The sequence below is a fragment of the Rana temporaria genome, chromosome 3, assembly GCF_905171775.1.
Source record: "Rana temporaria chromosome 3, aRanTem1.1, whole genome shotgun sequence".
In the NCBI taxonomy this organism is placed as follows: domain Eukaryota; kingdom Metazoa; phylum Chordata; class Amphibia; order Anura; family Ranidae; genus Rana; species Rana temporaria.
In genome coordinates this window covers 452,211,632-452,228,227 of record NC_053491.1, presented here as the reverse complement: position 1 = coordinate 452,228,227, position 16,596 = coordinate 452,211,632, and the positions used below count along the sequence as shown (strand labels likewise).

Genomic DNA, 16,596 nt, shown 5'->3' with positions numbered 1-16,596 from the left:
CTGAAAAACTGCAGATTCTGTGGGTGGATCTGTTGTCTGGAGCTCGGTGGGTGGAGTCGTGATGTCACTAATTGACTTCTGCTATGATCACTAACATCCAGTCAAAATCCAGAAAGTAACCACATGACTTCAGAAAAGGAGTGGGGGTGGAAATTGAAAAAAAATGCCTGTGTCCAGGCTAGTTAATGAGTGTAAATATCCTGTCACTCACAGCAAGGGGGCGGAACAGACTAAGGTTTTTCTCTGCAAGTCCGTTTTATTTCACTGAACAATAAAAGAGGATTGCTCAGAGCTGGATTAACTCTGTGTGGCAAGACTGGGCACAGATGATAGGAAATCTTATACTGTACATTGTGACATAAAAAAATAATAATAAAACATTTGGGTTTACATCCACTTTAAGGTTTCAAAAAATCCTTGTTGAGAAAGGCTGATCTAGTAGTAGTTAGTCAAATTCAACTGGATTCGTCCTGTAATGTTTAAAGAAGTTTTGCTACTCATCCAAATAGTTTACTAATTGCTGTAAAAATTTTAACATGAAACTATTACATTATTTACACTCCTTCCTCAGCAATTTACACCTTTTGCCTTGTAACTCAAACAATAACACCTGTCTCATCTGCCTATTTCTAGACAATCGTCGTGCTGTTTGAAGCTTTGGCTAAGTACCAAGAGGCCAGGGAAAATAAGATGGTGTTGGACATGGATGTATCCGTTAACCTTCCAGAGAGGAAAGACCCTTCTAAATACCGCCTTAATCTGCAAAGTAATCTAAATGCTCGATCTGATGAGGTAAGACCCATGCAAGGACTTTGTAGGCAGTATTTGCAATGCCATGTTATTTTTATTTATAGTATGAGAACCTTAAACTCTGTGTATATGTGTTAATATACTATATATATATATATATATATATATATATATATATATATATATATATATATATATATATATATATATATATATATATATATATATATATATATATATATATTATTTACACAAAATTAGCCAGATTCAGAAAGACTGGCTTAACTTTGTGCGGGCGTAGCGTATCTCAGATACACTACGCCGCCGTAACTTAGAGAGGCAGGTACTGTATTCACAAAGAACTTGCGTCCTAAGTTACGGCGGCGTAGTTTAAATGGGCCGGCGTAAGCCCGAGTAATTCAAAGTAGGCTGGTAGTGGGCGTGTTGTATGGTAATGAATCGTGACCCCGCGTAAATGACGCGTCTAACGAACGGCGCATTAGCCGTCCGTGGACGTATCCTAGTGCGCATGCTCAAAATCACGTCGCAAATAGTCAATGCTTTCGACGTGAACGTAACCTACACCCAGCCCCATTCACGTACGACTTACGCAAACCATGTAAACAACGTGAAATTCGACGGCTGTTCTGACGTCCATACTTAACATTGGCTGCGCCATCTTTTTGGTGTTTTATCTTTACGCCTGAAAAACGCCTTACGTAAACGGCGTATCGGGCGCAAGTACGTTCATGAATAGGCGTATCTTGCTCATTTGCATATTCTAGGCGTAAATCGACGTACACGACCCTAGCGGCCAGCATAAATATGCAGCTAAGATACGACGGCGTAGGAGACTTACGCCGGTCGTATCTTAGCAACATTTAAGCGTATCTCAGTTTGAGAATACGCTTAAAGATACGACGGCGCAGATTCGGACTTACGACGGCGTATCTACTGATACGCCGTCGTAAGTCTTACTGAATCTGGCTAATACTGTATATACAGCATATTTTAATAAGGAGAGACTCGAATCCTCAGCCAGTAGCTTGTAAAAGTATCCACTGTCTTTTTTTGGACAATCAAGACAAGCAAACAAGAGGAGCTATCTTCAGCAAAAATAAAGAAAATAGTCCATGTAGCACTTCCCCCGAAGGAGCTGCTGGTTTAAATTTGGGCCTGCACGTTACCTCACCATTCGTTGTCTAGGGGATGAGAGTCTATAGAAACCTCAATATCCACACAAGTCGCAAATCCTTTTTGTTAAAGCGGGGGTTCACCCAAAAAAAAATTTCTAACATTACATTGAGCCGAGTTGTGATAATGACCTTTTTAACTATATTGCCGTACATACCGTTTTATCTATATTTTCACCGCGGCTTCCGGGTATGTAATCTGCGGGACTGGGCGTTCCTAAATGATTGACATGCTTCCGACCGGCGCATACAGCGCGTCACGAGTTGCGGCAAGAAGCCGGACTGTGAGTCGGCTCTATACAGCGCCTGCGCACCGACGCTCAGCTTCTTTCGGCAACTCGTGACGCGCTGTATGCGCCGGTCGGAAGCATGTCAATCAATTAGGAACGCCCAGTCCCGGAGATTACATACCTGGAAGCCGCGGTGAAAATATAGATAAAACGGTATGTAATGTTAGAATTTTGTTTTTGGGTGAACCCCCGTTTTAAGCTTTATTTCACACAAACTTGCACAGATAGAGGGATGGAGGGTCAGGGGAAGGTTCAGGCACTCGATGCAGATCACTGGGGAGCTTTTAAGCTTCAAAAGTCACACTCACCACTTTCCTCCAAGTGGGTATTGCTCACCCGGATAGGCCCCTCTCACCGGCCTAGCAGCCGGGGTGATGCACGGACAAAAAAGAAAGAATAACAGTCTCTGCCACAGACTTTAGTGCGATGAAATTGAACTGTTCAATAATCCTCTGCCACAGGATTTAGTATTCGAACATTCAACCTTACAGTTTAGAGCCTTTAAGCCGACCTGGCACACTGTAAAGTAACATAGGCTTCGGTGCATCCTCCAATAAAGTCACCAGGCCTTCCCCGAGATACCAGCCTTCCTCTTGGTCCTCTCCAGGACAGGTCCTTCCCTGGTTTCCTCCATTGAGTGGCTTCTTAGGATGCGCAGGATCACCTATAAAGTGCAGGCCCCAGTCAGCATGACTGGGTCTGCGTGGCAGGGATGCAGCCTGGGGCCAACGTGGCCCCACGGCTGAAAATCGACCATCACATACCTCGAGCCAGGAGGGCCACGAGGCAAAGAGCCCCAAAATATGGCGTCTGCCCCCTTAAGTACCTTTCCCCAGCATGCCCAGTGGAGAGACCACTTCCACTGGGCTGTTCCCGGGGGAAAGCACCCAATACACTCTGGCCTGCTTGTATTCCAACATTGGCCTGGGGTGGTAACGCCACCTACAGGCAACAGTGGGAATTTCTTCAAACACAGCTATAGCCGGAACCAAGGCTGATTTAGTTTCAATCAAACAAAGTCTAAGCATAACTACCTAAATGTAAACATAGCGCCTGGTCATCAGGAGCAGGGCGCTACATCCATAATTCTGGTATAGCCAAAAGAAGATGTAGCACCCTGATGTTTAGGGAGGTATGCTGTTAAATTTAGTTGCCAGGCGGAAGCTGCCTTGACCAGTTGTTAGGAGATCAAATGATTTTACACTAATTCTGGAATTGCTGCATGTCTCTCTTCTGTCGCTAAGTGGCCAGGTACCTGGTGACATTAGATAAGATAAGGGCATTGCAAGGACAGATCAGGAATAAAAAGTGTGTCTCAGCCAATGGGCAGGGATTTTCTTGGGTCCCTTGGCCTGCTGGGAGAGCCGATTTTATTTGGGTGGGGTGAGGTGATCGGTGTTCTGTTCCACCTGGATGGCTGTCTGGGTGGACGTGTGGTGGGCTGCCCTGGGCTGCTAGGCCAGAGCCTGAGGCCTATTCTGGGGACATCTGGCTGCTAGGCTGTCTGAGGGCCTATCCAAAAGCAAGAAAACAGCGCAGGGTTGGGACTGCGGCTTGCAGTCCAACCAGAAGTGACGTTTCTGCCGGATGGAGAACCTGTCATGGTCGGAGGTAGAGGGGAAGCTGTTGCCACTAAGAGACCAACCACCTTATTACCAGGGACCACAGGGAGTAGCTGAAGCAAGTGTTGGAGCAGTATTCTCACCAACCGGAGATGTGTAATTAATGTTCACTTAGAGCAGTGGTCTTCAAACCTTCTAATCAAATGGCCATTTTACTGTCCTTTAGACTTTAGGGGGGCTAGATTGTGGCAGGTGGAAGTAAACAATGCCCCATCTTTGGTATTTGGGAGGAATTGCTGCTGTCAGTGGGAGGAATTGTGCCCCATCATTGGTGTTAGTGGGAGGAATAGTGCCCCCAAAGTTTGTATTACTGGGGGAAATTGTACCTCATCATTGGTGTCATTGGGAGGAATTGCACCCCATCTTTGGTGTCAGTGGGAGGAATACTACCCTGTGCCTGATAAAGACAAGCAAAGGGCTGCATCCACACAAGTCAGAGTTTGGAGATCGGTCCTTAGGGGGTTAAATCCAAATATGTGGATTTAACCCCCTAAGGACTGATTCATTCTGCAAAGATTGATATTTTTTTCATGTCCCTTTTATTTTTTGGGGATTTTTTTCTTTTTCACATATGTTTTCTTGTGTAATTTCACTGGTTTCTTCACATGAATTACCCTTATGAACTGCCACTGTGAGATGTTTTTTCCTCCTTATCATTGTCATATATAGGATCAATCTTATATACTTATTTCACTTAATATTTTGAGCACTGTACTGTATTTTTCACATGTTTAAGGAATTTTTGTATCACAATTTTTTTGGTACTGGCAGCTAGTTAATATTAATTTATCACATATTATTTGTATATTATAATCATAATTCATTTGGCGCAGTGTTTTCCTTTGGGAATTTTTTTTAGAGTTTGGAGATCACTGAGTTAGAAAAGAGGAGAAAATAACTTCTAGAAAACTGTAAAAAAAAAAAAAATATCCAAACAGGTATTAACTATGACCACTGGGCTAGCTAATCAGTGATTGGCTGAGAGGATAAATATTTAAAACTCAGATTATTAAAGTTTCCACCTCAGACTGTTGGAGCCTACTCAATGGTTGTGGGTGGTTAGAACAATTAGTGGGGCATTTTTTCCCTTAATGCAGGGAATGTATTTAGGGTAAACAAAAAAACATATTGACTCTAGAACCAATTTAAGGCTAATAATGAGTGACCGATGTGGACTCACATGATGGAGCACGTTTGAGCAGAGGGGTCTCCATAAGTGGTGGATAACAGATGGTAAAGCGATTACATCTAGAATATAACCATGATGAAATTGTATATCTTTTCTCCCTGCAGACAAACATAAATAGTGATTTTGTGGTGAAGGCGAAGGGGAAGGGGCGAGCTTCTCTAACGGTGAGTTTATGGAGTTTATGAATATTTGTCAATTGCCAATTTATATCTTTACAGAAAAGCGTGGAAGTTTTTTTTTAGTGCATTAAGAGTAACACAAAAAAATCTGTGGAGAAATGTGTAGTCTTCCAGTACCACCACCAAATGTATTGACCTGCCATTCTTTTTTTTGTTTCAATAGTTTTTATTGGTATATTAATTTTCATATACAAGTATATTATACGTGTAAGTTTTTCAAACAGTGACATATATTATTTCAAGAAATGTAAAATTACAATGAATAAATCAGAATTAAGTAACCGTTTGTAAGGTTGATATCTCAATTGAAAGGGGACATCACATTGCAAGAGCACATAACAATTTTCCGCCTCTACGAGATTCAATAATAAACAAAAAATTAACTAATAAGTGAATAATTAATATTAGTAAAGTTATCCAACTTGGTTGAGCTTACATATGAACTGTAACCCGAATAAGTAGTAAGATATAGAAAAAAAAAGGAAAAAGAAACACAGAAATTGAAAATTTCAGAATTCGGACAAAGTGGAGATTTAATCTTTTCGATTAATGCCATTCTTAACCAAGGTTCCATGTAAACCTTGGGTTCCTCCAGAGGTTGCTTGGGCTTCCTTTTTTTTTTTTAAATTCAATACTTTTTTTTTATTGTTTCCATACATATATAGCAGAGAAACAGAAACATACACATCCATATTCTATATTCAGTGCATTATATGTGCATACAAAAAATTCATTACATAGGTTAAAAATTTCCTTCAATCCCATTCCCAACCCTCCCTCCCTCCTATCTTACTTTTAAAGTGCATACACGTTTTTTGGTTCTGTTCCTTTCCTTAGATTATTCTTTACCTAACTTTCCCTGATTAAAGTGAGCGGCCTATTTTACATAACCAGTGCTCCCATATTGCATTAAATTTTTTGAGGTTGCCCCTTCTAATCCATGTTCCCCTTTCCTTCCCAATTGTGCTATTCATTACGTTAAACCATTCCTCTACTGTGGGTGGATTTTGTGCTTGCCATTTTAGTGCGATCAATTTCCTTCGCCTGAAACAGGCATCTTATAACTGCTACTAATATATCCCTCTGCCCCATTCTCTCTTCAATGCATCCTAATAGACAAACCCTGGCTTCAAGTTCCAGAGTAGTTCCAAAAGTTGCATTTATAATGTCCAGAATCTTAGCCCAATATCTATGCAGTTTTGGGCATTTCCACATCATGTGGATGAGATCCCCTGTATTTTGACATCTAGGACATTTGTCATCTGACTTCCATCCAAATCCATATAATTTCTTGGGGGTATAGTAGACCCTGTGGAGGAGGAACAAGTGAGAAACCCGTTGTGAGGGGGCTAATGAAACCACTGTCCCTAGTTCCAGTATCCTGTCCCATTGGTCATTTGTTATGAGTCCAATATCCTCCTCCCATCTCTGTTTATTCTTGCTCAGCTTCTCTTTTCCTATTAACTGATCGCTGATCCGTTCGTACAATTCTGATATAAGACCTTTCATGACCCCCGTCTTAATTAGTCTTTGGAGATGCGTGAGCTTTTGCCATCTTACCGGCTGTAATTTAAATTGGGCTTGTAATGCGTGTCTAACCTGTAAATAGGCAAAAAACATAGAATTTGGGATGCCATATTCCCGACTTAGCTCTGAGAAGGGTTTTAATGTGCAGTCTGTGTAGAGTTGTGCCACTCTGGTTATCCCACATTTATCCCATTCTTTTAATTTTCCCATAGCCAAAATTTCTTTTAAGTTATTATTTTCCCATAGTGGGGAGTATTCTGTTAATCCTTTATAGCCCAAGGCAAGTTTTCCCACTTGCCATATTCTTACCATCATCTTTACTGTTGGACTTTTTACCGAGAAAGAGTTGGCCTCTAAGGTCTCTATTACCGATCTATGAGGAGACCCTCTTAGTATCATTTTCCCACTTGCATTACCTCCCCCCTCTATGCTACATCCCCCCAAATGCTGCAACTGCGCCGCCAAAAAATAGCTATACGGATGCGGGACCGATAGCCCTCCTCTGTCTGTTGGCAGTTGCAGTGTTCGGAGACTGATCCTTGCCTTTCCCTTTTTCCAGATTAGGGTCCTAAAGAGGGTCTCTATCTTTTTAAACCATCGGTTATCAATCCACACTGGGGAGTTGTGAAGTATATACAGCAATTGTGGCATCCAGATCATTTTAATAAGGTTGCTACGTCCGGCCACCGACAGTGGCAAGTGTCCCCATACATCCGCTTTGCGTTTAAGTTTGCCCAAAAGTGGCACTAAATTATTATTTATAAATTGTTCTGGGTTACGTGTTACCACGATGCCCAAATACTCCATCTTCTCCCCAATTTTTAATTGCGGGATTCCTATCCCATCCATATTGCTTACCGAATCCACTGGTAAGAGTGTTGATTTTTCCCAGTTTATCACTAGGCCCGAGAATCGTCCAAACGCTTCTACTATTTGAACTGCAGTTTTAAGGGAGGTTGTAGAGTTGCCCAAGAAAAGGAGGATATCGTCCGCATATAGCGCGACTTTTTCCTCCTCTGCTCCTCTCTGGAACCCCTGTATTTCCTGTCTAGCTCTAATAGCAGTTGCCAAGGGCTCAATTGCCAAGGCGAAAAGGAGAGGGGACAGTGGACATCCCTGTCTCGTTCCCCTCTCCAATTCAAACGACTGTGAAACTTCATTATTTATTTTTATTTTAGCCCTTGGGGAGTTATACAGTAGCTTTATCCATTTAATACAGGATGGACCAAACCCAAACTTCTCCAGAGTGTACCAGAGATAGTCCCACTCCAGACTATCAAAGGCCTTGGTGGCATCTAATGATAGATCTATCCTATCTCCCGCATTCTCCGTCGGGGTCTGTAGGTTTAGGTACAGCCTTCTTATGTTTATACTCGTGGACCTATTTGGAATAAATCCAGACTGGTCTGGGTGTATTAATTTCTGAATAAATTTGTTTATTCTCGTTGCCAGTACCTTAGCCAAGATTTTTACATCTGAGCAGAGCAAAGATATCGGTCTATAAGATGATGTATCTAGTTGATCCTTTCCTTCCTTCTGGAGCACTATAATAATTGCTTCTTGCATTGAAGTGGGTAGCCTTCCTCCTTCTATCGCCCAATTCAGCGTTTTTAGCAATTCCGGGAGCAGCACCTCACCGTATTGCTTATAAATCTCTGCTGGTAGGCCATCCGGCCCTGGGGACTTTTGATTAGACAGTCCTTTAACTGCCTGTTGTAATTCCAGTAATGTAATTGGGGATTCCATAGCATTTCTATCCTCCTCTGATAGAACTGGGGTTCCTATTTCTCTAAAGAATTCTTCCATTTGCACTTTATCTTCCCCCTTTTTTGATCTATAGAGCTCTTTATAATATACTGCAAACGTGTCCACTATTACCGATATTTCAGATGATATCCCACCTCCTACCGTCCTAACTGCGGGAATGTTAGAGGGCGCCGTATTAGTTTTCGCTAGGAGGGCCAGAGTATGGCCCACACTTTCCCCTTCAGAAAAAGCGCTCTGCTCCTGGAATAGGCGCTTATTTTCAACTTTCTTGTTGATCACCAGCTTATATTCCTGTTGCTTCTCCAACCATAACCGTTGTTTAGTCAATGTTGGATTTTCCACATATTGCTTTTCTGCTTCTAGAACCTCTTCCCTGATTTTCTCCTCCCATTCCCTAGAGTTCCTCTTGATCTTAGTTACCTGCTGGATCAATATACCCCTGAGGAACGCCTTCAGGGCGTCCCACACCACTCCCTCTGGTGCTGTCCCTGTGTTGAAATCCAGGAATTCCCTTAATTTGATTCCAATTTCTTCTGATTTCCCTATCACTTCTAGCCAAAAGGGACTTATTTTCCAATTACTTGGAGAACGTTTTTTCCCTGTGCTCAGTGACAGCACCAGAGGAGAATGATCAGAAACCCCTCTTGGGTAGTAGGATATCTTACTAACTGCCTGTAAACTTGCACAGTTTCCCAGGGCCATGTCTATTCTTGATAATGTAGAATATGTACTTGAAAAGCAGGAGTACTGCCGCGTATCTGGATATTTCACCCTCCAAATATCCCACCACCCAACCTCTTTCAAAAATTGACTTAGATGCCCTTCTCCTTCCCCTGGGCTCTGTGTCCCCGGTGGAAATCTATCCATTGTTCTATTTAGCACGTTATTTAAGTCTCCAACCACTAATACCGGAATATTTACCTTGTTTACCACAAATTCTGTTAATTTATACAAGACCTCCATCTTAAAGGGAGGAGGTATATAGATATTCGCCAGTACATATGGTACCTTTTCTATCAAACAGTGCAAAAAAATATAGCGACCCAGTTCATCTATTCTAGACTCTATACATGCAAATGATACGCCTGTCTTTACCATTATGCTCACTCCTCTAGAGTAAGAAGAGTGGACAGAATGGTACTGGCTTTGATATTTTTTTTTATTGACCAATTTTAACTTTGTTTCTTTAGTCAAGTGGGTCTCTTGAATACATATTACTTCCACCCCATACCCCTCCAGAGTAGTGAAAATTGCGGCTTTTTTCCCTGGGTCCCCCATCCCCCGCACATTCCAGGAGCCTATATTTATCATTTTAGGTCTCATACCCATCCAGGCATATCAAACAGAAAAAATCCCTTAACATCATATATAAGAGAAAAAGAAAAAAGGAAGAAAGGAAAAAAAAAATGTGTATACAATTTTTGAATATACCTAGGGAAAAAAAGCATTTAAATGTACCTTCAAGTACATTTCCTTCTCTTGTGCTTAATAAGTGATACGTGATACCTGTGCTTTGATATAATTTTGCCCCCCCCTCCCCCCTCCCCCCTTGCCTATCTAGGCCAACCCTTAGGGCTATACCTGTGACCTCTTCCTTCCATCCTTCCCTTACATTACCCTTATCACCCATATCTGTCATGGTCCCGTGCGAACACCTCCCCAACACCCGCTCCAAAAAAAAAAAAAAAAAAAAAAAAAAAAAAGAAAAACAAAAAAAAAAAAAAATAATAAATAAATAAAAAAAAATTGTGTATGTATATATACATACACATACATATATATATATACACATACATACACACACACACCCGCACACATATATATATATATATAAAAAGAGAAAATGTGTATATATAAATAAAAAAAAAAAAAAAAAAAAAAAAAATTGTAAATTCCCCCTCTCCCCCCACAAGCAGTGGGTTTCTTATTTCTTATTTAATGTGCACACATATTAACGTGTGAATATAAATATATATTTCTTTTCATCCCCCCCAGCTTCCCCCTACCCCATTATATGTCTATCCATATCCTAACTTCTATTTTTAGTATTAATTCTTAATATGTGTTTAAAGTGCATTTGCTTTTCTATTCCTTTCCTCCTTGGTATTTCAAAAAATAATTCCTTCTTATTCCAAAAAACCCCCCAAAAAGAAAAAAAAAAAAAAAAAAAAAAATTCCCAACCCCCCCCCCCCCCCCAAAAAAAAAAAAAAAAAAAAAAAAAAAAAAAAAAAAAAAAAAAAAAAACCCGAACCCCCCCCTCCCCCTCATTACATTCCCAATTTATAACCCTTATTCAGTATACTCCATAATATCCAGTCAATCAGCTCATAGTTTCCTGTGCTTTATTCTGTTCCAGCCACTGTGCTGCTTTTCCTGGTGTATCGAAAAATTGGGGGCCTTCTACAGTCATTATTCTTAGACGTGCTGGATACAATAGCGCATATTTGATTTTATTCTTTAACAGGTTACGTTTAATAGGCATAAACTCCGCCCTACGTTTACTAAGTTCTGGAGAAAAATCTGGGAATAATGAGATCCTTGAACCATTGTAGAATATGTCTCCTTTTTCTCTTGCTTTTTGCAATGCTGCTGCTTTATCAGTAAAATTAAGAAACTTCAAGAGTAGGGGCCGGGGATGTCCATCCCTGAGGTGTGCTCTGAACGGGACTCTATGGGCCCTTTCTATTGCAAAAAGTGGTGAAAAGGCATCTTCCCCAAAAGTTTCTCCGAACCATTTCTCAAAGAACCCTATGGGGTCAGTACCCTCACTGTGTTCCGGGAGGCCCACCACCCGAATATTGTTTCTACGTAACCTGTTTTCGATTTCATCAAGTTTGAATGCCTGCCATCCATTTTGTTCCTTTAATTCTTGCATCTGTTGTTTTAATGTATGCACCTCATCCTCTACTTGGCTCACTCTCTCTTCCACTGATGTTACCCTTTGTACAGTCTTTTGCAGTTCCTGGCCCATTATCACTAATTCTCCCTTTATTTCTTTTATCTGATCGGACAAGTTATTCAGTGACCCCCTACATGCGTTTATGGCGCTTAATATCTCCTTCAATGTTGGCTCTTCCTCCCGCCTGGGGTCATCAACTGTATTTGCTGAGGAGACTTCTGCAAAAGTTTTTGCTGATGCCATTGCACCCCCCCCTTGGGGCTCCACCACCAGGTTCTTTTTTATTTTGGGAACTGATGAGCCTTGCCCACCACTTTTCCTATCTGTTGCTGTCCCTATTTGATTTTTAACCTGTGTTTGTGGGTGCTGAGCCACTTTTCCAGGTGACTTTACCAAAATATGTGGAGACTGTTCCAATTTAGCTGCCGCCACCGCTGCAGCCACCTGCGCTGCTTTCTCCTTATCCTTGGCCGCACGTGTTATTTGAGGGCATCCACTCTCCTGGTTAGACTGTCCCTTTTTTGTGGTTGCTGCCATTCTTCAGAGAGATAGGGCCAAAAAAAAAAAGGAAAATAACTTTTTTCCTTCCCCCCTTTTCTTTTTCAATAGTGTTCCTGGTATACCAATCCACTCAAAAATAATCACCAACGGTCACCAGTCAATGCTCATTGTACCCTCACACAAAATACTTTAGTGGCTCTTATTTTAAGCTGTTTCTACTACTGCTACTGTGCTTACACAAGTTCCCTCCAGTCCTGTGCACTGTTGCCTGCTACTTCATGTAGCTTTTTTGAGAGCCATCAACAGGAGAAAAAAACGAGAGAGGCATAAGTATCAGCTCAGCAATAGCGCTAGCATTCCATCGACATTTCAGTTCCAGTAGCATTTATTTTATAATCCGTTACTCACGTGACCTGTCCGAGGAGAAAAAGTCCCGGTGTCCTGAAGTATTTATATTGAATCTCATAGGGACAGAGCAGAGCGGGGGAGAAATCTGGATTTCAATACCTTTGTGCTTTCAATAAAAAGTACTTTTATAAACTGAAGCCAAGAATAAGAAAGATCAGGCAAATATTTCAACAGCTGTGTCTTTTTTTTTTCTTTCCCTCCTTCACTCAGAGCACAGAGCACACTATCAGCGTTCAGCTGGTTCAACAAAATACTGTGAGAAGAGGGGACATACACAGCTACTCCCTGGCTGTACACTCACTCCTCCATCCAGACAAGTTATGCTGTGCAGTGTAGGATCTCTGCTATTGTTAGTGAGATGAAAGAGTCTCTGTGCAGAGGGGGGGGGGAGACTAGTACGGAGCTGCTAGTCACCTGATCTCCCAGCTGAGAATGCAGTGTGCAGAGGATACAGACAGGATTCCCCTCAGACGCCGCACGAAGGAGGGGGAACCAGGAGGGGGGACCCAGCTGAGTTCTGACGGCTCCACGATGTCAACAGCTGCTGCTGTAGGAAGGCATTGGAGTAGGTAAGATTTTTAGCTGTTCACTGTGCTATCCTATGCAGTGTAGGATGCACGCTGCTCAGGCATTGAAAGGAGGACTCCCACGCAGAGGGGGAGGGGGGGGGCTGGAGCGAGGCAGCTCGAGCTCACACGGACATCTCACTCCTCACACACTCACACCTTGCACATCCGGTCACGCCTGCTTGGGCTTCCTTAAGCCAAGCCAATTGACCTCCAATTTGATGGTGTCTGCATAATTCTGTGCCAGTGCCACTTGGCAGACCTAGCTGAACGACACCAGGGATCTTTTCAGCTGTCTATAAAGATGGGCATTCCTCACACGCATCACCATGGTAAGAGGCATTCTTCGCACTGACCACCCGTGTAATGGGCATTGTTCCCACTGACCACCAATGTAAGGGGCATTTGCCCATTGACCCCCAATTGATTAGTTTGAATCAATTTGGTTTAGCAGGGGTTCCCTGGGACCTGAACATTTTTCCGAAGGGTTGAGAAAGGCTGGTGTAGACTCACAAGAACACCTCAACATAGTTTAGTGTTTCCTCCTGGGGAAGAAGAACATGTGTAGATAATGTTCACTTGAGCAGTGTTCTCCAAACCTTCTAAACAATGGGCCATTTTATTGTCTTTCAGACTTTAGGAGGCTAGATTGTGGCAAGTAGAAGTAGAAAATGTTCTTCCTTCGGTGGAAGTAAACAATGCCCCATCTTTGGTATTTGGGGAGGATTAATGCCTCATTGTTGCTGTCAGTGGGAGGAATTGTGCCCCATCATTGGTGCTAGTGGGAGGAATAGTGCCCCAAAGTTTGTGTCACTGGCGGAAATTGTACCTTGTCATTGGGAGGAATTGTGCCCCATCATTCGTGTCATTGGGAGGAATTGTACCCCGTTGTTGGTGTCAGCGGGAGGAATTGTGCCTCATCTTTGGTGTCAGTCAGTGGATGAAACAGTGTATGGATTTTGGGGGGACCCCCACACCATTTTTTTTTACATTTTGCACAGGGTTCCCTGTAAAATCCATACTAAACCTGAAGGGTCTGGTATGGATTTTGAGGGACCCCTGTGCCATATTTTTTGCACGGGGTTCCCCTTAAAATCCATACCTGACCTGAAGGGCCTGGATTTTGGGGGGAACCCTCACGCCCTTTTTTAAAAAAAATTGGGAGTGGAGTTCCATTTAATATCCATATTAGACCCGAAGAGCATGGTATGGACTGGGGGGGGGGGGACCCACGCCGTTTTTTCAATTATTTTTTATGTATATTGCTGGGAGCCGGCAATACATTACAGCTGCAAGCAATTTTGAACAAAAACATTTCCTTTGGTGGTCATTTTGTTGCGTTACTGTTATAAACATGGGAAAGATACACTACTTTACAGGAAGACTAAGGGGACCCCAAGGCACAATATTTAACCTCCCTGGCGGTATGATTCTGTCTGGAATTACGTACCAAAAGCGGTACATTTATTTTGCAAGGAAATTGGCGTTTTATACTGTAGGCCTGTAATTTTTAGAAATAACTCACTTAAATCTGACCAAGCAAGAGTCTTGTAGGCATCCCGGGTATGATTTTTTTTTTTAAAACAAAATTATAAATTATAATATAATAAATAATTATAAATAATTATAACAAATAATAATATAATTATAATAAAAATTATTCAATAATGTAATCAACTCAAAATCACTGAAATTTGCAGTTGCAGAATTGTCGCTGTCATTATTTTATTTTTTTTATGACGAATTTCCCCGCAAATCGCTATCGCACAATTCTGCAAGTGATTATAATTTATTATCGCTGTTTTCTAGCTGATCTAAAACCATTTTTGACATAAAGGGACACTTTTGGACAATCTACAGTTTGCAGGCAGAAATGACATTTTTTATTATATAAAAGTACATGTAGGGCACTGGGCAGACCACTAGGGACAAGGGGGGTGTGTATTTTTTACATACAGTACTGTAATCTATAAGATTACAGTATACTGTATGTAATGTGTTTGTTTACTTTTTTGAATTTGGCGCCGTTCTCCGTCCCCGTGCGTCGTAACGTCGCAGGGAACGGAGATCGGCGTCACACGGGGACTGTGAATCGAGCGAGGAGGTCCCGCTCGCTCACACAGCGGGTGGCATCGCTGGATCCAGGGACAAGGTGAGTAAACCAAGCCTGTGGATCCAGCGAAAGGTAAGCCCGTCCAGCCCGAGCGTGACTCGGGTTTGCCGATCCTAACATGTAAAACCAACCCCGAGTCGCGCTCGGGTTTACCGTCAGGGGGGTTAAAGGAATATTACATTTTTATTGTTTCATTTAAGCATTATTAAAATCACTGCTCCTGAAAAAAATGTCTGTGTTTAAAGCTTTTTTTTTCATTGATACATGTCCCCTGAGGCAGGACCCGGGTCCCTAAACACTTTTTAGGATAATAACTTGCATATAAGCCTTTAAAATTAGCACTTTATTTTTCATGTTCGTGTCCCATAGACGTCAACGGTGTTAACACATTTTTTGCCTGTTCTACTTCGAACTGAACCGGGGGGGTGTTCAGTTCATTCCTACCACTAAGCTAAATTAAGTGTGTTTTTAACTTATATCACTATGTGCAGGTGACAGCAGTATACTATGAAATAGTGACAGAGAAAGAAAGTGAATGCAATCATTTTGATTTTACCATCACGGCAAGAGACGAGCCTCATGGTGAGTAACAATGTTGGTGTAATATACACTACATACTTGATTTTAAATAAGTGTTAAGATTTCAAACAATTTCAAGCTATTTCAGTAATTCAATTCAAAAAGTGAAACTCGTATATTATATAGGTTCATTACACACAGATATATTTCAAGCATGTATTTATTTTAATTTTGATGATTATGGCTTACAGCTAGTGAAAACCCAAACTTCTGTTTTGAAATCTATATATTTGTATTCTGGGATCTAAGGGCATTGCTACCTGTGACTGCTAGTCTCAGGAGATTCGGAGTGAGATTTTTTTGATTTCACTGCAGTGTTGTCCACTGTTCACTGTTCTCTTTGCTGGAGACTTTGATCTAAAGGAAGCAAAACCCTGCCTCTACTAAGATGGCCACCCCCATACAGGCACACAATTCAGAACAAGGCATGATAAGTCAGTGACGGGGAAAGATTATCTGAAGGTGCATAGTCTCCATGGGCAATACTGGTCACTAGTTCTTTGTCCTCTGGTTGGCTTTTATGGGACATGGCTTCCATAGTTCAGTTCCTTTCTAAGGTAAACTTAAGGTAAACAAGGAGAGGAGCACCTCTGAATGTATAAATCAAACACTTTAATGATAACAAACAGTATCCACTCACATGAGAGAAGGTAAAGTACTAATTATCTCTGAGCTGAGTGGTGTCCTAGGAGCTGAGAGGGTGCCAAATCACAAGGTGACCAAATTTTCCGCTCTTCTAGACTCTGGTCTAGCCACACCTAGAGTATGCTGTCCAGTTCTGGGCACCAGTCCTCAGGAAGGATGTACTGGAAATGGAGCGAGTACAAAGAAGGGCAGCAAAGCTAATAAAGGGTCTGGAGGATATTAGTTATGAGGAAAGGTTACAAGCACTGAACTTATTCTCTCTTTTATAGGGAACCACAATCGATGACGTCACACCTACAGCCACACCCCCCTACAGTTAGAAACACAAATGAGGTCACACATAACCCCATCAGCGCCCCCTTGTGGT

At 41.8% G+C, this 16,596-nt stretch overlaps 1 protein-coding gene across 1 annotated transcript in view; it reads left to right on the top strand.

Annotated features, from left to right (window-relative positions):
- LOC120933439 (complement C3-like) overlaps nt 1-16,596 on the top strand; it is a 235,993-nt gene that overhangs the window by 187,906 nt on the left and 31,491 nt on the right. The window contains exons 30-32 of the mRNA XM_040346656.1: nt 634-792; nt 5,149-5,208; nt 15,497-15,587. Of these exons, the coding sequence (XP_040202590.1) occupies nt 634-792; nt 5,149-5,208; nt 15,497-15,587 (310 nt within the window). The remainder of the gene's footprint in view (nt 1-633; nt 793-5,148; nt 5,209-15,496; nt 15,588-16,596) is intronic.